General features: G+C 40.1%; 1 protein-coding gene across 1 annotated transcript in view; it reads right to left on the reverse strand.

Annotated features, from left to right (window-relative positions):
* heatr1 (HEAT repeat containing 1) overlaps window positions 1-20,528 on the reverse strand; it is a 104,485-nt gene that overhangs the window by 60,475 nt on the left and 23,482 nt on the right. Inside the window, exons 8-16 of the mRNA XM_063055592.1 lie at window positions 20,041-20,165; window positions 14,739-14,844; window positions 13,125-13,232; window positions 12,496-12,613; window positions 8,435-8,542; window positions 6,433-6,528; window positions 4,516-4,604; window positions 3,646-3,857; window positions 462-583 (exon numbers count right to left, since the gene is read on the reverse strand). Coding sequence (XP_062911662.1) covers window positions 462-583; window positions 3,646-3,857; window positions 4,516-4,604; window positions 6,433-6,528; window positions 8,435-8,542; window positions 12,496-12,613; window positions 13,125-13,232; window positions 14,739-14,844; window positions 20,041-20,165 — 1,084 coding nt within the window. The remainder of the gene's footprint in view (window positions 1-461; window positions 584-3,645; window positions 3,858-4,515; window positions 4,605-6,432; window positions 6,529-8,434; window positions 8,543-12,495; window positions 12,614-13,124; window positions 13,233-14,738; window positions 14,845-20,040; window positions 20,166-20,528) is intronic.

The raw sequence follows: 20,528 nt of genomic DNA on the forward strand, positions 1-20,528 counted from the left end.
AAGCAGTGACAAGTGCACCACCCCACTCCCTGAAGTCAATGACCAGCTCTTTTGTTTCGCTGACGTTGAGGGAAACGTTGTCATGACACTCGCACAGAACCATAACACAAATCAGTTTGAGAAAAAAAATGATACAAGATACAGAAAAAAACCAAGAGCAATTCTAAACAGTTAACAAATATTACATTATTTGTATAAGAGAAGGGCTTCACAGCTGTGTGTGGACTACATAGCATCCAGCAGACTGCTGGCTTGATCTTTGGTATTTGAGCAGCTTGCCATGATTCCCTACCAAAGCTCACATGATCAATGGCCCCTTCGTTATGAATACCAGGCAACAAGAATAAATAGAATACAAGATGAGGAAAGATTATGTCTCATTTGGTCTCCAGGAAAACAAGGAATATTTATTCTTAAGAGCGGTACCACCAAGATTAATTTTATACCATATTTTTTCTTACCATTTGAGTCCTTGCAGAAGGCTCCATTGAACACAAATTTTTGGCCAGGAGCTCAATCATTTTCTGACTTGCCATGCCAACCATTTCTTTCATGTTACAGTTGTCTAAAACTTCCTCAAGCACTGTTAAAACAAGTTGAGCAAAGGTCTTAATCAGTCCCAAACACAAGTAGTAACAAAATGAGGCAAGAAAAAGTTCCTTGAATAGAACAATCATGTAAAGCAGATACAAGGATCAGTAATTTAAGTTGTCCATTCAATCTGTTGAAAGCTGTAGATAGTAGCAATTCACGAAATCATCCATAAAAATAACTACCTCCATTCCATATTTACATGCCACATTCTATAGATGAGATGAATGCACAATTAGTTTAAATTATGCACACAAAACTGCAGATGCTGGAAATTTTGACAAAGCGCTGGAGGAACACAGTAAGTCAAGTGGCATCGATAGAGGGGAATAAACAGTTGACATTTAGGGTTGAGACACTTTGTCAGGACTGGAAAGCTCCTGATTTGCTGAGTTCCTCCAACACCTTACTTGTTGTTGAAATTATTATTGTTTTTAATGTAGAGATACAACGCGGAATAGGCCCTTCCAGCCCTTCGAGTTGCACCGTCCAGCAACACTAATTTAACCCTAACTGAATCACTGGACAATTTACAATGATGGCATAGCAGAGCAGACTCCATGGGCCAAGTAGCTTAATTCTGCTCCTCTATCTTACTGTCTAAAGGGGAGGCGGGAGAAGTGCAGTAGTGATAGGGGATTCCATAGTTAGAGCAGCAGACAGATTCTGTATAAGTGAAAGGGACACCCAGATGGTAAGTTGCCTCCCAGACACCAGGGTCAGGGATGTCCCAGATCGGATCCACAGCATTGTAAAGGGGGAGAGTGAGCAATCAGATAGTGTAGTACATGCTGGTACTAATGACATAGGTAGAAAAAGGGAGGAGGTCCTGGAGAGAATATAGATAGTTAGATACTAAGCTGAAAAGCAGGACTTCCAGGGTAGTAATCTCAAGACTGATGCCTATGCCACGTGCCAGTAAGGGCAAGAATAGAATGATCTGGCAGGTGAGTGTGTGGCTGAGGAAATGGTGCAGGGGACAGGGTTTTAGATTGGGATCTGTTCTGTGGGTCCATATAAAAGAGGGCATGTTACACATGAACTCGAGGGCGACCAATATCCTTGTGGGCAGGCTTGCTTGAGCTGTTGGGGAGGGTTTAAACTAATTTGACAGGAGGATGTGAAATGCAGTGATAGGGCGAGTTGGTATACAAGTTGATGCAGTCTGTAGTGAGACCATGAGGAAGGGTAGGCAGATGACAGGGCAAAATTGCAGTCAGTGGGGTGAGTTGAAGTGTAACATGGGAACAAAATCATAAAGAGTGATGAACACAGAACTGAAGGTATTATATTTGAATTCACATATTGTATGGAATAAAGTAGATGATCTTATAGTGCAGTTAGAGATTGACAGGTATGATGCTGTGGGCATCAGAATCATGGCTGAAAGAAGATTTGAGTGTTGTTGCTCCTACTTAAGGAGGAGATGCGTAGGAAACTGAAAGATCTGAAGGTAGATAAGTCACTAGGACCAAATGGACTATGTCCCAGGGTTCTGGAAGGGGTAACTGAAGAGATTGTGGAGGCATTAGTAATGATTTATTTATTTACTTACAGCAGAGCAGGCCCTCCCGACCCTTCGAGCCATGTTGCCCTAGCAACTGCCGACAAACCCGATTAACTCTAAGCTAACCACGGGACAATTTACAACGACCAATTAATCCACCCAGCACTTCTTTGGATTATGGGAGGAAACTGGAGGACCTAGACAAATCTACACATTCCATGGGAAAGACATATAGAGACTCCGTACAAAACAGCACCGGAATCGAACTCCAATCCGGAATGCCCCGAGCTGTTATAGTGTCCCACTAACCACACCACTACTATGGCACCCAATCGTCTATTAATCACTAGATTTTAGAATGGTTCTGGAAGGCTGTAAAATTGCAAATGTCATCCACTCTTTAAGAAGGGAGGGAGGCAGAAGGAATGAAATTACAGGCCAGTTAGCCTGACTTCAGAGATTGGAGTCTAATATTACAGATGAGGTATTGGGGTACTTGGAGGCAAAGTCAGCATGGTTTCCTTCAGGGGCCCGTGGAATTAGCATGGATAGAAGATTGGCCGACTGGCAAGAGGAAAAGAGCATGAATAAAGGGTGCCTTTTCTAGTTGTCTGCGGTGACTAGTGATGATCCGCAGGGATTGGTGTTGGGACTTCTTTTCAAGTTTTATGTCAATGATTTGGACTTTGTGGATGGTACAAAGATAGGTGGAGGGGCAGGCAGTTTGAGGAAGCAGGGAATCTGCATTAGAATGGGAGAAATTCCAAAAATCAGAGGTGCAAATGGACTTGGGTGTCCTTGTGCAGGATTCCCTAAAGGTTATCTTGCAGTTTGAGTCAAGGCAAATGCAATGTTAGTACTTATTTTGAGGGGACTAGAATACAGAAGCATCAATTTAATGCTGGAGCTTTATAAAGCATTGGTCAGACCGCACCTGGAGAATTGTGAGCAGTTTAGGCCCCCTACCGACAAAAAGATGTGCTGCCATTGGAGAGGATCTAGAAAAGGTTCACAAGAATGATTCTGAGAATGAAAGGGTTAATGTATGGGAGCATTTGATGCCTCTGGGCCTAAACGCTGGAGTTTAGAAGAATTAGAGAGAATCTAATTGAAACCTATTGAATACTGAAAAGCCTAGACAGAGTGGATCTAAAGAAGATGTTTCCTATAGTGAGTGAATCTAGGACCAGAAGGCACAGCCTCAGAAGAGAAGGACATCAGTTTAGAACAGAGATGAAGAAGAATTTCTTTCGGCAGAAGGTAATGTATCTGTGGAATTCCTAGCAACAAGGAGCTTTGGAGGCCAAGTCATTAAGTATATTTAAAGCGGAGGTTGACAGATTCTTGATTAGTCAGGGCATCAAAGCATATGGGCAGAAGTCAAGAGAATGGGGTTGAGAGGGGTAATAAAGCAGTCATGTTGGAATAGCAGAGCAGACTCAATGGGCTGAATGGCCTAATTCTTTCTTATGTTTAATTCTACTCCTATGTCTTATGGTCATTACTGTTTGATGTAAGCACCATTAGAGCAAGAAAATCACTTTTACCTGCTGGCCAGCCATGAAACAGTGGATTCCTGGAGCATATATCTGAATGAACAATGTACTTAGTGATTTTCTGATCAACTGACTGCTTTGATGGGTTGGTCAGCACCATGTAAGGCATTAGTTCCATCCAAATCTGCTGTGTTTGTTGTGCACTCCCATTATGCAGATTTCCCATGTTTAAAAAGTTAACTGCTTCTTCGAGAACAACATACCTAGAGGCAATTAAAGAACAGTAAGTTGAACTGGCAATAAACATTTAGCAAAACACATAAATCCATATGGGATTTATTAAAATGCAATGAAGCAACATCTTCATGTCCATCAGTTTTGCAGTTAATGCACTATCTTCTTCATCCATTGAGGAGAGATATTGTGCAGCATACATACAATTCATTGTAAATACTGTGCATTACTCTACAGTGCTCTGCAACCATACCCAACCCAAAGTTGACAACTTGAACAGTACAGGTCTGTAACAGGTCTCTTTATGATTCATTAAAATATGACACAAGGATATATTAATGAGGCAAAAATTTGATTGTCAGTGCATCAGCGGTGGATGGGTTAATGCTAACAATAACCAATCTGATGGGAGGATAGCATAAAATTAATGCTTTAGCTCCTGATAAACATTTTGTAACTGTTGGAAAGAATGGGATGGCATCAGCCAAGACTCAGCTATCCCAAATAAAGATGATTGGCTTCACTAGTGGTATCTGTCTTCTGTTGAAATGTTTTTTTTTTCCAGAACAAACACTTTCATTTCAACAGGGAGAAAGGAGGGAGATATTTGAATCTATCATTAGCTACTTCTAAACATTCTAATTATCTCTCAGCTATATAAACCTTTGTCCTTATAATGTTACCCACCAGTGCTCGTTCTCAGAAAGATTCACTCGTTGAAACAGTGACAAAAGAGAAGAAACTTTCTCTTCTTGGACCAAATGTCTCGAGTAGGCCTAAAAATTAAGCAAAATTACACTTTATCATGAAGTTTAGTTCGTTGTTTTACAAAATCTTAGCTCTTTGTTAGACAGCAGCCTTGGATGACAGCTGCCATTGTGAACAAAGGTCATCCAAAAATGAATCACAGACATTGGTCAGTTGTCCGACTAAATAGCAACTCGTTTTTAAAAGCTTCCCAAGAACTTCTGACTAAAGAGCCAGTCTAATTGATAAAACATAGTTATTTTAAAAATTATTATTAACTGTAAATAATCAAGGAGGGCATCTGTTTATAACTTTCGTACAAGGAGTCCAAAAGGATATTTCATACGCCCAATAGACACTTTGACGTGGCATGAGAAATACAACACAAGGAAATTTACTGTATACTCAATGGTCACTACCTTCTCTCCCAAATAAAGGGGCCACTGTGTGTATGTTCATGGTCTTCAGTTGCTGTAGCCTATCCACTTCAAGGTTTGACACACTGTGCATTCAAAGATGTGCTTCTGCACAACACTGTTGTAAGGTGTGGTTATTTGTGATCCTGTTGCCTTCCCATCAGCTTGAACTAGTCTGGCCTTTCTCCTCTGACCTCGCTCATCAAAAAGACATCTTCACCCACAAAATTGCCACTCAGTGGATGCTTTTTTTTGTTTTTCACACCATTCTCTGCAAACTCTAGAGACCGCTGTGTGTGAATTCCCAAGAGATTAGCAGTTTCTGAGTTACTCAAGCCACCCCATCTGGCACCAACAAACATTCCATAGTCAAAGTCACTTCAGTCACATTTCTTCCCATTCTGGTGTTTGCTCTCAACAACTGAACCTCTTTACCACTTCTGCATGCTTTTATGTATTGAGCTGCTGCACATGATTGGCTGATTAGATAATTGTATTAATGAGCAGGTGTACAGGTGTAACTAATAAAGTGGCCACTGAGTGTACATTTTACAAGTTAATCTGTCAAACAAATGCTCAGTTGTTTACGGAATGCTGATCTTCAAAAATGGAAATTCTTTAGAGACAAAAGGAAATGTTAAATACAATTGACTTCTGACCATGTTTTATTCCACTCAAGTTAGAGGCAATGTACCTTATGTTGGTTAAATATGATCCAAATTTAAGAGAAGATACTCACAGAATATACTACAGAAAATATTCAGGAAAGGGAGGCAAGAGACATGTAAAAATGAAGCTGTTGTTTTCAATAGGTACACCAAAAGGTGACAGCAAATTTCATGAATTACTCATCTGGGATAGAACCAGATTTACATTGCACCTTTTACAACTTCAAAATGCACAAGCACATTTTCCGGTAGATAGAGAACTTATGATCTGCAGTCATAGCTATGATATAGAAAACACAGTAGTTATTTTATGCCAAACACAAGAAAATCTGCAGATGCTAGAAATCTAAAGCAACACACATAATGCAGGAGGAGCTCAGCAGGCTGGGAGGGAGGGGACTTCTTGTATTACTTCTTCGCCTTCCCACCCCCCGCCCCACACCTTCTTACTCTGACTTCTCCCCTTCCTTTCCATTCCCGATGAAGGAAACATTGACTGTTTCCTCTTTTCCATAGATACTGTCTGGCCTGCTGAGTTCCTCCATCATTTTGTGTGTGCTGCAGCTATTTTATGCAGTGCGACTGATGATAGCCATGTCAACTATGATGGAGAGTGAAATTTAAGTATTGGATACATTACCAGGGACAATTCCCGTACTCCTTTCCAGACAGTGCTAAAGAGATGTTGCAGGTGAGAAGGTTACCAAGCCCACACAAAAGGGGCTAATTACCCAGGCCCAACTTACCACTAATTAGAAGAAAACTAAACTCACCTCCAGAGCTTGAAGAGCAACAAGAACTACTTCTGGACTGTCATCTTTTATTCGTTCCAAAATACTTTCTTTCAAGAAAGTATCATCATATCCCTCCTTTAAAAGAAGTGTTCAAATTAATAACAATTCATGCTTACTTCTATGATCAAACAGCTGGCAGATTCAAGTAACATTCCAATGCCTATAGTGTAGTCTGACAATATTAAACAGGCATTCATCATGTTCAAGCTGCTGCCCCAAGAAGCAGGCTGATTATGACATCCATTATCAGGTTGGAACCAAGATGTTTAAAGCAAACTGACACAGAATTTTACAATTCTTAGATTTGCAAATTATAAAACCACATTACTTAAATGAAGATCATCACTGAATGCTTACAGCATTGGACACTATTTGACCAGTATAGTTCTATCTACTAGCTCGATGTAGGAGCAATCCAGCCAAACTTTCAATTCCAGTAAGCCCTGAAAATTCTACCTCCTCTACTACTCTGACAGTGCGTGGTGTCAAAATATACACCTTCGTTCTTGATTGCTGTCAAATGTGAGCAGTTTCTCTCTACAAACACTGTGTTTGAAAACATCTTTATCAGGACTCGCTGTGACATCCTCTGCTCTATCTGCATAATTTAAGTCCCTTATTGCCGGAATAAGTTTTGTAAATTTCTCTAGCACTCTCCTTACACATTTCCCAATAATCATTTAAGAATATCTTTCCTTTAAAGAAAAAAAAAGGCATTGAACTACTCAATCTAAAACTATTGTGATATACTGTCAAAATATACTTAAGCAGCTCAATATCTCTATCTGTTAAGGATGTGGTTAAAATTTATTGCCTACAGAATATATCACGAACACTCTACGCTACACTAACATTGCAGTGGTAAGTAGCTGTTATGTCTAATGAAGGCTTCATTTCATTTCACAACATCTCTTGTACATTGAAACCTAGGAGAAAGACTTTTCACAGGCCCTGTAATGACATGGTCTTGGCCTAGAATTAATCACTCATAACTTAACTTCACCATGAGCAGCCTGCCTGTCACTTCAGATAGTTGTAACTTCACAGCATTATCTTGTATATGGAATGCTTCTAAATTTAGGGATTTGAAAAGTCCCATGACATTCACTTCAATAATCAATCCCTTTACATAGATTTTAGATTACAAAATCTTCGGATAAAGCAAGCAATTAAAAACAATGAAATGGAACTTTCCAGAAGACATTTGCATTTTATAATATTTAATATTCCTTCTCGGACTTCCCCAAGTACTTTATTGCCAATTTCATAGCTTTGAAGTGTGGATAGTTTTGCAATATGGCAACCAACCAGTACAGAGCAAGCAACCACAAACACAGTATTAAAGATATCTCCGTTTTAATACTCAATGAAACATGGACATTGGCCAGGAAATTTATTTATTTATTTATGGAATAGGCCCTCCTAGCCCTTTGAACCATGCCACCCAGTGACCCCTGATTTAACACGGAACAATTTACAATGACTAATTAACCTACTAACCAATATGTTTTTGGACTGTAGGTGAAAACTACAGCACCCATGTATTCCATAGCGATGACATATAGACTCTTAACAGATGATGTCGGAATTGAACTCTGAACTCCAAAGCCAGGGGTTCCTAACCTGGGGTCCACAAACACCTTGCTTAATGGCATTGCTCCTTGGCATAAAAAAAGATTGAGAACCCCTGCCTTAAGCTGTAATAGTGTCTCACTAACCGCTACAATACCATAGTGCCTGCCCCTCCTCCAAAATTGTGTCCTGAGACCTTTTACATTCACTGGAATGAGAAAAACAGGGTCTCTTATTAATCTTCCACATCTCAAAACAACTCTCTTCACTGACGTATTAAAGCAGGCTTTTGTGCAGTGAAACAAACCGGGAGTTGCTATTTGGGGGTTCGAATGCTAACAATATGGCTGAACATGTACATTGTACATTGTGAGCAAATATATTGGTTAATAATTAAACCCTGCATTACCTGTGAGGTTTTAATGATTTCCTTTAAGTGTTCCACAGCAGATACTCGGACGTTAAGCTGCGGGTGATTGAGACTCAGCAACAGCGATGTGTCAGAATCTGTCAACAACTAAAATAGTGATATTTGGTTAGAAGTTATTAAAGAATAGATTTTAATTGACTTTACCAGAAGGACATAATTCCACAAGCCCCAAATCTAGCCCAAGCACTTGTACCTACACAAGTAAAAACAATTTACCATCAGAAACTATTGGACTTGGAAGGTCAACTGTCAGAAAATACGAGCCCATCTAACGCTCTTCCAGTGAGGGCCAACTAACAGCTATCTAGAGCAGGGGTTCCCAACCTGGGGTTCATAGATCCCTCGGTTAATGGTATGGATGCCATGGCATTAAAAAGACTGGGTACCCCTGATCTAGAGTTAGAACCTCTCTCAGTTTTCCCCTCTGCAATTGTGATGTCAATTGTACCTATGACTATGAACAACAAAGGGAAAAATGGTACCAAACCAGGGTGCGGAAAAGATTTACCAGGATGTTGCCTGGACTTAAGGACCTGAGTTAAAAGAACAGGTTGTGTAAATATGTTCAGCAAAGTTTCCATAATCAATACTTAGATGAGAAAGTGCGCGATACTAGATCTCCTGTTAGGATATGAGACAGGACAGGTGATAGAAGTTTGTGCAGAAGAACATTTTACATCTAGTGATTATAATGCCATTAGCTTCAAGGTAATTAGAACATCGAAATCTACAGCAGATTACAGGTCCTTCAGTCCACAATGTTGTGCCAATCATGTAACCTACTCTTGAAAATGTCTAGAATTAACCTACCACATAGCCCTCTATTTTTCTAAGCTCCTCATACCCATTTAACAGTCTCTTAAAAGGCCCTATTGTATCCGACTCCACCACCGTCGCCGGCAGTGCATTCCACGCCTCCACCACTCTCTGTATGAAAAACTTACCACTGACATCCCCTCTGTACCTACTTCTAAGCACCTTAAAAACTATGTCTCCTCATGTTAGCCATTTCAGGCCTGGGAAAAGGCCTCTGGCTATCCACAAGATCAATGCCTCTCATGATCTTATACATCTCTATCAGGTCACTTCTCATCCTCCGCTGCTTCAAGGAGAAAAGGCCAAATTCACTCAACCTATTCTCATAAGGCATGCTCTCCAATCCAGACAATGTCCTTATAATTATGGAAATGTATAGGTCAGGTCCTCAGTTTGAGATTCTAAATTGGAAAAAGGCCAATTTTGATGGTATCAGCAAGGATTTGACAAGTGAGGATTGGGACAGGTTGTTTTTTTGGCAAAGGTGTACTTGGTAAAGGGAAGGCCTTCAAAAGTGAAATTTTTAGAGTACAGAGTTTGTATGTCCTTGTCAGAATAAAAGACAAGAATAACAGATTTATGGAATCTTGGTTTTTGAGAGATATTGAAGCTCTGGTAAAGAAAAACGAGGTGCATAGTAGGTATATAGGCAGGCAGGAACAAATGAGGAGGGCTAAAAGAAGGCATGAAGTTGCTCTAGCAGGCAAGGTGAAGGAGAATTCTAAGGGTTTCTTGAGATATATTAACAGCAAAAGGATAGCAAGGGACAAAATTAGTCCTCTGGAAGATCAGAGTGGTAATTTATGCATGGTCGAAAAAGATGGGAGAGATCTTAAATAGATATTTTTGTATCTGTATTTACGAGGGAAATAGACACAGAATCTATAGATGTGAGAAAATGCAGCAGTGAGGTCATGGACCCTGTACAGATTACTGAATAGGTGGTCTTGAGGCAAATTAGGATGGATAAATCTCCAGGGTCTGACAAGATGTTCTCTTAGACCCTGTGAGAGGCTAGTGCAGAAACTGCAGGGGCTCAAACAGAGACATTCAAAACACCCTTTGGTGAGGTACTGGAGGATTGGACGATAGTAAATGTTGTTCTGTTGTTTAAGAAAAGCTCTAAGAATCAGCCAGGAAATAATATGCCAGTGAGCCTGACATCAGCAATGGAAAAGTTATTGTAAGGTATTATAAGGGCCTGGATTTGTCACTATTTGGATAGACAGGGACTGATTATGGATAGTCAACATGGTTTTTGTGTGTGCTAAGTTGTTATCTAACCATACTTATACATTGTTTTGAGGAAGTTACCAGGAAAGTTGAAAAGGCAAGGCAGTGGATGTGGTCTGCATGAACCTAAGCTGGGGCTTTGACAAGGTCCTGCATGGCAGGTTGGTCAAGAACGTTCAGTTGCTTGGCATTCAAGATGAGGTAGTAAATTGGATTAGACATTAGCTTCGTGGAAGAAGCCAGAGAGTGGCTGTAGGTGGTTGCCTCTTTGACTGGAGGCCTGTGACTAGTGGTGTGCTGCAGGGATCGGTGCTGGGTCCATTGCTGTTTGTCATCTATATCAAAGATAAGGATGGTAACTTGGTTAACTAGATCAGCAAATTTGCAGATGACACCAAGATTGGGGGTGTAATGGATCGCAAGGAAAACTATCAAAGCTCCAACAGTGGGATCTGGACCAGCTGGAAAAATGGCAGATGGAATTCAATGCAGACAAGTGTGAGGTGTTGCACTTTGGGAGGACGAACCAGGGTAGGTCTTACACGGTGAGTGGTAGAGCACTATGAAGCACAGTAGAACAAAGGAATCTGGAAATACAGATCCATAATTCCTTAGAAGTGGCTTCACGGTAGATAGGGTCGTAAAGAAAGGTTTTGACTCACTAGCCTTCATAAATCAATGTGTTGAGTACAGGAGTCGGGATGTTATGTTGAAATTGCGTGAGATGAAGATGAGGTCTAATTTGGAGTATTATGTCTAGTTTTGGTCACCTACTTACAAATAAGATTGAAAGAATGCACAGAAAATTTACAAAGATTTTGACAGGAGTTAACCTGAGTTATCGGGAAAGGCTGAATCGGTTAGGATTTTATTCCCTAAAACATAGCAGGTTGAGGGGAGACTTGATAGTTATACAAAATTGAGGGGTATAGATAGGGTAAATGCAAGCAGCATTTGAGGTTGGATGACACTACAACTAGAGGCCCAGGGTTAAGGGTGAAAGGTGAAATGTTTAAGGGGGCACTTCTTTACTCTGAGAGTGGTGAGACTGTGGAACGAGCTGTTAGCACAAGTGGTGAATCTGGGGTCAATTTCAACATTTAAGAAAAAATGTGGATGGGTATGTAGGTTCTCGCAAATAAAATGACATGTATATGGATGAGAGGGGGATGTATATGGATGGAGGCCTATGGTCCATGTGGAGGTCGATGAGACTAGGCAGATGAATTGTCTGGCAGACTGGATGGGCTGAAGGGCTGTTTCGGCACTGTAGTTTTCTATGAGTCTGTGATTTCCATGACAATAATCCGTTAAGCTGGAGCCTATAGCATTCATTTGCAACATTAAGCAATACCCCATCAGTTACAATGGGAACTATTCAAGGGGAGAAAATTCTCGCCAACATCCATCAGTTCCAATCTAACTTTACACTTCAACTGAAATAATTTATAAATTACAATTCCTGATCCATTGTCTTGCAGGGAGATACTCGGCTTATCAATTGAGCAAAATATGAAGTTAGGCACAGATATTGCCTTCATGTAGCCACTGTAGATGACAGACAACAGGCAAAATGAGAGAAAAAGGTAGGTAAGAAATATTTCCATCAATGTGACATGAAATAGGACCCTTATTAAGGAGATAAAATATCTGTTCAAACCTATTGCAGCTTTACAGCTTCAGAAGGTACAACAGTAAATCATCCATACAAAATGCTTATGGCACAACCAAGAACATATCTTTCTGTAACAGCAATTCTTGAAAGTAATTTCTTTCATTTTTTAAGAAGGACTACACTATTACAGTTTCTATGATGCAATAAGATCAGAATGAAATCATACATTGTTTCACTTCAATGTAATGTTAATTCTAAAGAACTATGACATTCAGTTGCATCTTCAAATTGAACCATTAAAATCAAAAAATGAAGTTTGCTGCAAAACAGATTTTTAAAACCTCGCTGCATCCCTGAGCATTGAGGTCAATTTTACCTGATACTTCACACTGCTCAAAGACAGAGAAATAAACTGGTTGAAGGCATCTTGCTCTCTCTGGCTTGTAATTTTTTTCATCTGGCATCCCAAAGAAAATTCATAAGCTTTGGGGTATCTTTATTCAACAAAAAAAGAAGTCATTAGATGGAAATAAAAGCCAACAATATATATCAATGAAATTATATTTTAATGAAACATTTAAAATAGGTTTGAAAAGAAAAGGTTGCCTTTATTTTCAGATCAAAAAATTCAATAAATACAGCAGCCTTAAAATCTAAGAACTTTTACTTTTGATGATATGCACTCTTTTCTTTAGCCACCTACGACCAGACATCAAAGCGACCTTAAGTTGAATTAAAATGACACTTCACTGGCAAGAGGCACTGTCCCAGTATTACTTGTCCTCAGAGATCTATAAAGTATTGCAGCCTATTCTGGATATATTACAACTGACTGCAGGAATGCATCGTTGGCCTTTCTCCAAAAACTGTGCCATTATTTTGCATTCAAAGTTCAAATCTTCCAAAGGCAGATACATCTTTGACAGTTTAACAAAAGTACCTTCAGTTCAAAGAGTTGCACACACCAATGCACTAGTATGATATGCTTGTGTGGATATACCTTACCTTGTTTCCAAAAGTCTGACCAAGGGCATAATTTTCTGATTTAATGCAGAAAGACTATCGGGGTCAACATCCTGTGTCGAATAAGAAATATACTCCTCGAGAAGCATGCTGGAAAACAATTCAGATACTGCATGAACTAAATCAACAATAAAGATACATGAACCATAGCAGTAAATCTCTGGTGAACTATAGCCAGACATTTATCTATATAAAACCTACCCAAAGATTGCTGGCTATGGGTCCTTACAGATGATGTGTGTGTTAACAGTTGCAATAACACATTATTCAGCAAATTTATCACATGGCAGATCCACTCCACAGAATTTGACACAGATTATATATCACTTACTAACACAGGAATTGAGTGTTTTAAGTTTTATTTTGAATTAGCTATTCTTTTACATTACAAGACAAACTGAAACAAAACTCAGAAAATCCTCTTTAAAAAACATTTCCGCTTAATAATAATCTTGCAATTCTTAGTTTATCTTTATATGAAGTATAATTACATTAACTCAGTTATTTATTTCATAGCTTTGAAGTATATTTATTGGGAAATCCGTTTTATCTTACCATTTAAAAAAAAATTGAGTATAGTTCAGAGCGTAAACATTGTCATCAGACACTGCCAGAAAGATCTTTACTCCTTCTTGAATAAAAGTAAGTTCCAGATATGAGAGGTACTTATCAGAATACATGATAGGATCATATGAACATATGAGATGCCAAAGTGGGTTTGGATTTTGGGGGGCAAAGGGGTTTCTGAAAATAGTGGTGGTATTCTAAACTATGAACGAGCAAGCAGGTCAAATAGTGTGAAGAACCAAATGTGGGGAAGAAAATCTAACAATAAAAAACATTATGTAATAGAATGAATGAACAAGAAAGTGGCAAAGTGGGAGAAAAACAATCACCAAAAGTGTTAAACCAAAAGGGCTAAACACGCCCACACCTCAGCAAGTTCCGTGTACGCCTTGAAAGCGATTGTGAAACCACCAACTGTGACTCCAGCCTTGAACTCCAAGCTGGGTCTTTATGTGCCGCTATTGTGACTCCCGTCTCCCCTTCCCCCATTACCACGCTGCAACCCTGTCTCCCTCAGATCCCACCGTCAGCTCCTGGGCCCTCAGAGGCTCCATCTTCCTCTCACCCCAACCCTCCCCTCTCCAGTGACACCCCTAGCCTCCCCGCTCCCTCCTCTGATCCCACTTCTCATCCATGCCGGGTCTTTACCATCCCCCTCTGACCTTCAACTCTCTGAGGCAAAATGCTCTGTCCTCAGTAAGGGCCTCACCTTTGTCCCCCTTTGCCCACACCTCAGCGAGTTCCGCATACGCCCCAGCTCTTGGCTCTATCCCTCTCCCTCCTGTCTTCTCCTATCATTTTGGATCTCCTCCTCCCACTTTCAAATCTCTTACTAGTTCTTCTTTCAGTTAGTCCTGATGAAGGGTCTCGGCCCGAAACGTCGACTGTACCTCTTGCTGCGTTCACCAACAACTTTGGTGTGTTTTGCTTGAATCACCAAAAGTATTCACTTGTCCAATCTCAAAATAAATGCCAGTCATAAAAAATGGCATTATAAAAGCAAAGAAGCAAAATGCAAATTATATTTACTTGGCTGTGGTTTGGTCCAAGTTGTCCTGCAGTGTAATAGTCTGAAGTACAGCTTCCAGAAGTTGGAAGTGTGTTTGTGCACCAGGACTTTTTTCCTCTTCTTCAGCTGTTTCAGCAAAAGAAACAAAATAATTCAATGAGTCATGCAACATTTTAAGCTACTAAATGCCACAGGGGATAAAAAGTTCAAAAAACTGATTTAAAAAATGATCAAATGGATGAAGCACACAGATAATTCATCCCTTATTCGTTTCTTTCAAAAGTCGATAGATTCTGGCGTGGTTCCGGAGGACTGGAAGATTGCAAATGTCACTCCGCTATTTAAGAAGGGGGCAAGGAAGCAAAAAGGAAATTATAGACCTGTTAGCTTGACGTCGGTGGTTGGGAAGTTGTTGGAGTCGATTGTCAAGGATGAGGTTACGGAGTACCTGGAGGCATATGACAAGATAGGCAGAATTCAGCATGGATTCCTTAAAGGAAAATCCTGCCTGACAAACCTATGACAATTTTTTGAGGAAATTACAAGTAGTCTAGACAAGGGAGATGCAGTGGATGTTGTATATTTGGATTTTCAGAAGGCCTTTGACAAGGTGCCACACATGAGGCTACTTAACAAGATAAAAGCCCATGGAATTACAGGAAAGTTACATATGTAGATAGGGCGTTGGCTGATTGGCAGGAAACAGAAAGTGGGAATAAAGGGATCCTATTCTGGTTGGTTGTCAGTTACCAGTGGCGTTCCACAGGGGTCTGTGTTGGGGCCGCTTCTTTTTACGTTGTACATCAACAATTTGGATTATGGAATAGATGGCTTTGTGGCTAAATTTGCTGATGATACAAAGATAGGTGGAAAGGCCGTTAGTGCTGAGGAAAGAGAGAGTCTGCAGGGAGATTTGGATAGATTGGGAGAACGGGCAAAGAAGTGGCAAATGAAATACAATGTTGGAAAGTGTATGGTTATGCACTTTGGCAGAAGAAATAAATGGGCAGACTATTATTTAAATGGGGAGAGAATTCAAAGTTCTAAGAAGCAATGTGACTTGGGAGTCTTCGTGCAGGATACCCTTAACGTTAACCTCCAGGTTGAGTCGGTGGTGGAGAAGGCGAATGCAATGTTGGCATTCTTTTCTACAGGAATAGAGTATAGGAGCAGGGATGTGATGTTGAGGCTCTATAAGGCGCTGGAGAGACCTCACTTGGAGTACTGTGGGCAGTTTTGGTCTCCTTATTTAAGAAAGGATGTGCTGACATTGGAGAGGGTACAGAGAAGATTCACTAGAATGATTCCAGGAGTGAGAGGGTTAACATATGAGGAACGTTTGTCCGCTCTTGGACTGTATTCCTTGGAGTTTAGAAGAATGAGGGGAGACTTCATAGAAACATTTCGAATGTTGAAAGGCACGGACAGAGTGGATATGGTAAAGTTGTTTCCCATGATGGGGGACTCTAGTATGAGAGGGCATGACTTAAGGATTGAAGGGCGCCCATTCAGAACAGAGATGCGAAGAAATTTTTTCAGCCAGAGGGCGGTGAATCTATGGAATTTGTTGCCACGGGCGGCAGTGGAGGCCAAGTCATTGGATGTATATAAGGCAGAGATTGATAGGTATCTGAGTAGCCAGGGCAACAAAGGTTATGGTGAGAAGGCGGAGGAGTGGGACTAAATGGGAGAATGGATCAGCTCATGATAAAATGGCGGAGCAGACTTGATGGGCCGAATGGCCGACTTCTGCTCCTTTGTCTTATGGTCTTATTTTAGAAACTAAATTCAGACCAGGAAGGAAGATTTTTTTTAAAAATGAAACAAGTCTGACATTTCTTTATTCTCTTCTTAGCATTTTCAAGCTTCAAGTAAAATAATGTGGAGAGCTGACAGGTTAATTACTAAAACTAGTAGATTTTAGTAGCATGGGGCAGATTTTCACAACTTGGTCATGGCACATCATTTTAAGATTGATAAACAGGTTCAATAAATTCTACCTGAATACATCTAACTGAGGAGCAACAAGATGCTTCGCCTGTTGCACTGATGAAGACTCAATTACTCGAAACAGGGACTTTTGACTCTCTTCCCTTAGACGCTGTTCAACTCGCTGAATATTTCCAAAATTTCATTCTTGCCCCCCCGCCAAATATCCAAAACCTGTGACTGTCTACTTTATAATTTCATATTTTTCTCACTCCTAAAACTCGTGTGTGCCCGTGCGTATGTCTGTGCGTATGCACGCACACGCCACCTCTCACCAGCAGGGGTTTCCAACTTTAACGCCATGGATTGTTACCACTAACAGAAGGGTCCATGGACCCCAGGTAGGGAACCCCTGCTCTAAAGACTCATGTGATGATTGGGTTGGGATTAAAATTCACAGCTGAAATCTTGGAGCTTTTGAAAGATAGAGCAAAATAGACTTCTACGTTTGTAGTTAAAAAAATTATAAATTGTGGAAAATATACAAAAAGGATAAAAGAAAGCCACCCGTATCATAAATGGCTGATCCTCTTTCAAACTATTTTTTTGGAACTATGTATTACTAACAAGGCCAGCATCCTGATCTCTCTTTTCACTTGAGAAGGTGGTGATGAACTACCTTCATGAACCACTGCAGTCCTTCTAGTGAAGATATTCTCAGTATTGTTTGGGCGTGGGATTCCAGGATTCAGACATGACAATGTCCAAATCAGAATGGTACATATCTTGGAGAAAAACCTAACAGTGATAGTGCTCCTACCCAACTGCTGCTTTGTCTTTCTTGGTGATTTATATCATGGGTTTAGGAGCCGTTAAGGGAGTGGTCTAACTGAGTAACTGCAGTGGCTTTGCAATCATGCATTAAGAAAATAATTTGATTAGAGGTCAGTGAATATTTATTTTCTGCCAAAAGCTGACACGATCAGAATCGCAAGATACCTTGGTGAAACCCAATAATCAATTAACTGTTTGAAGAAGATGTGATAGTTAATAGATTGGAATATCATCTATTAACACTGGATTGGGATGAGGCTTGACACCTTTTGGCAGAGGGGCATGCTTGTTGAACCAAATCCCAGGGAGGAATTAATGGTTTCAGATCAAGTCAAAAGAAAAAAAAACCCTGAACAATGAAGGATATCCAGATACAGAGGAAATGGGCTTCCACATCTAGATTTGTTAACAGTCATTAGTAAACATGTATTTTAAACATCTACCAGGGCCCCCACAGGTTACAGCAGGGTGAACTAAACTTAACAGCTGACATATTAAAGAGCTAATCACAAGCCAAGTTCCCCTGTGACAAATCTCTACGACCCTGCTGTAACAGATGGTCAAACCATCTTGCTGTTTCCCAAATGCTCAAAAGTATGAGTTCTATGCAAGTCGGCCGTTTCTCTACTGAGGAGGATCTGTATTCTGGTTTTATTATGACAGCTTAAATTATTACTTTTAAGTTAAATTGTTGTGAGTTGATTTAGCAGTTAGTTTTATATACAACTGTAAAATCTGTAATAAACTTTAGATGTACAATGTCTTCATTGTAAAGTTAAATCTTTGGAACAGAAGGCATTGAATGCTACTTTTTGCCTAAAAGAACTAATTTTCAAAAGCAAACTGAAATGGCAATACATGTTCCACAATCTTGTCATGAAACCATGGTTAAATAAAACTGACATCCAGCTCTATTATAAAAGGTTTGCCTCACAATCAGAAATACTATTTTTCATGTGCAACTATAATCATAACAGCTCCATAGCATACCACTACAATGCATTTGGAGAAGACTGTGAATTATCTCAGTGTCCAAGAGAACACACCATTAAGCACCACACCAACAGTCAGATCAACTGTTCAACAGAATATCACTAATTCCCGGTTTTAGTATTTTAGTGTTCCAAAAAAATTGCATTTTGCCTGCTTAATGACCGTAGCACTTCAAAGAAATTCAGAACATGTGAAATGTTTAAAGACATTCAAGACCTGTGACAGGATGTTACGTCACCTTGTTTGTTCTTTCAATTCTGAAATAGCTGCCTGATTTCATTCAAATGCTAAGATCAATTAACCATGTAGATTTAATTGTAAAACGAAACAGTACATGCTCCTGCCAGGCATCTAGTTAATTCAGAAGTCAATTAGAAATCATTAATTGAACTGAGCTGACTCAGATCTTGCAAAAATGAGCAAAACCTGTTGGTTCTGTAAAAGCATACACTTCTTGTACTGATGGATCGTGATATTTTGTGAAACAACAGCAAAGTTTTCGATTTAAAGAGTTAAATTATATTTATTTTTATAAGTTATAAGTGAACTCATCAGAACTTAAAGAAGCATGGCACAACTCATCAGACCAGAGTGCACATCCTTTGCCAAGTGAGAGTTTTGGTGTACTTCTTGTGTTCTGGAGAACCATGGGCATAGGAAGCACTGTCAGAGAGAGCAGCATGAGCACTGGATTGAGGTGGAACAGTTGATATCATTACAGTTTGTCCATCTATCGGGTTGAATTAATGTTTCAGAAGGTGGTCACCCTACTGCTCAGAAGAATGCAGGGAGATGGCTGGGTCAGACACGACAAAAAAATTAACAAGGCCGATGAACTTTCAAGAGACCCTCGAAAAAGAGACATCTTGCACTCCAGCCAGCTCTGAATACTGATAACTGAAGGGTTCACTTGGGGTGTAACAGGAACCATAACAGTTGTACACAGTGGAATGGGTAAAGTCAGGAGAGCACTAGTTACTGGGGATTACATTACTGTAGGAGCAGAGAGTCGCATGTGTAATTCCAGAATAACATGCTGCCTCCTTGGGGTAAGGTTCAAGGACATTGCTGAGTGGCTGGAGAAAGTGGGGGTTGTGGGTAAGGTGAGGTAGAAATGAAGAGCTAGAGGTTATGACCCCCAGATTGGCATCAATGACCAAGGTAAAGAAAGCGATGAGGACCTGAAGGCAGATTGCAGACACATGGAAAGTGAACCTTCTGTTGTACATAGATAAGGATGGAAATTTCCTTCCAAGACAAATGTGTTACTTAACATTGACTTGGTCATTAAAGAGTCACCATAACTGAAATAAAGGTGGAATTGTATCACTTTAAATTATCTCGTTGCTGTTGTGGCATTAAAAGACATGGTTTTGAATGAACAGTCCAGGTCTCTGAATACTAACTTCAGTAATGTAACTGCAATGTTGCTCTGTATGGGGTACCCTACACAACTGTATTAAAGTAACAAGAACAGCAGAAGTGACAGCCATATCTGTGTGATTTCACCACGTCTGTATGTGGATCCGAGACTGAGTGCATTTTAAACACAAACCAGAACAGTACCTGTGATGATGGAATGGATCAGATTGGGGAGAAGATGACTGAGCAGGGGAGAAACTTTATACTGAACATCAATTGCTTGAAGATTCGTGATAAGGTCAGGGATATTACAGAGATTATTAAAGGTCCTGCAAAATAAAGACCACAATGATCAGAAATTGGGGCATCTAAAATTCTTAACACGTGTGTCCCTTCCTTCCAAACTAACCAAGTATTTGTTTATTTATTTAGCAGTACAGCGAGGATTGGCTTCTGCCCTTCAAGCCGCATGGCCCCAGCAACCCCACAACCCCGACGAATGACAAATTGATCTACCCGGACTGCAGGAGGAAACGGAGCACCTGGAGAAACCTCACTGGGAGGACGTACAGAGACTCCTGACAGATCGAAGTCAGAATTGAACACTGAACTGCAGAACACCCCAAGCTGTAATAGCATTGCACTAACTGCTATGCTACTGTGGTGCATGATAGAAAATTATTTTACATTAG

Source organism: Mobula hypostoma, chromosome 8, assembly GCF_963921235.1.
Source record: "Mobula hypostoma chromosome 8, sMobHyp1.1, whole genome shotgun sequence".
Classification (NCBI taxonomy): Eukaryota; Metazoa; Chordata; class Chondrichthyes; order Myliobatiformes; family Myliobatidae; genus Mobula; species Mobula hypostoma.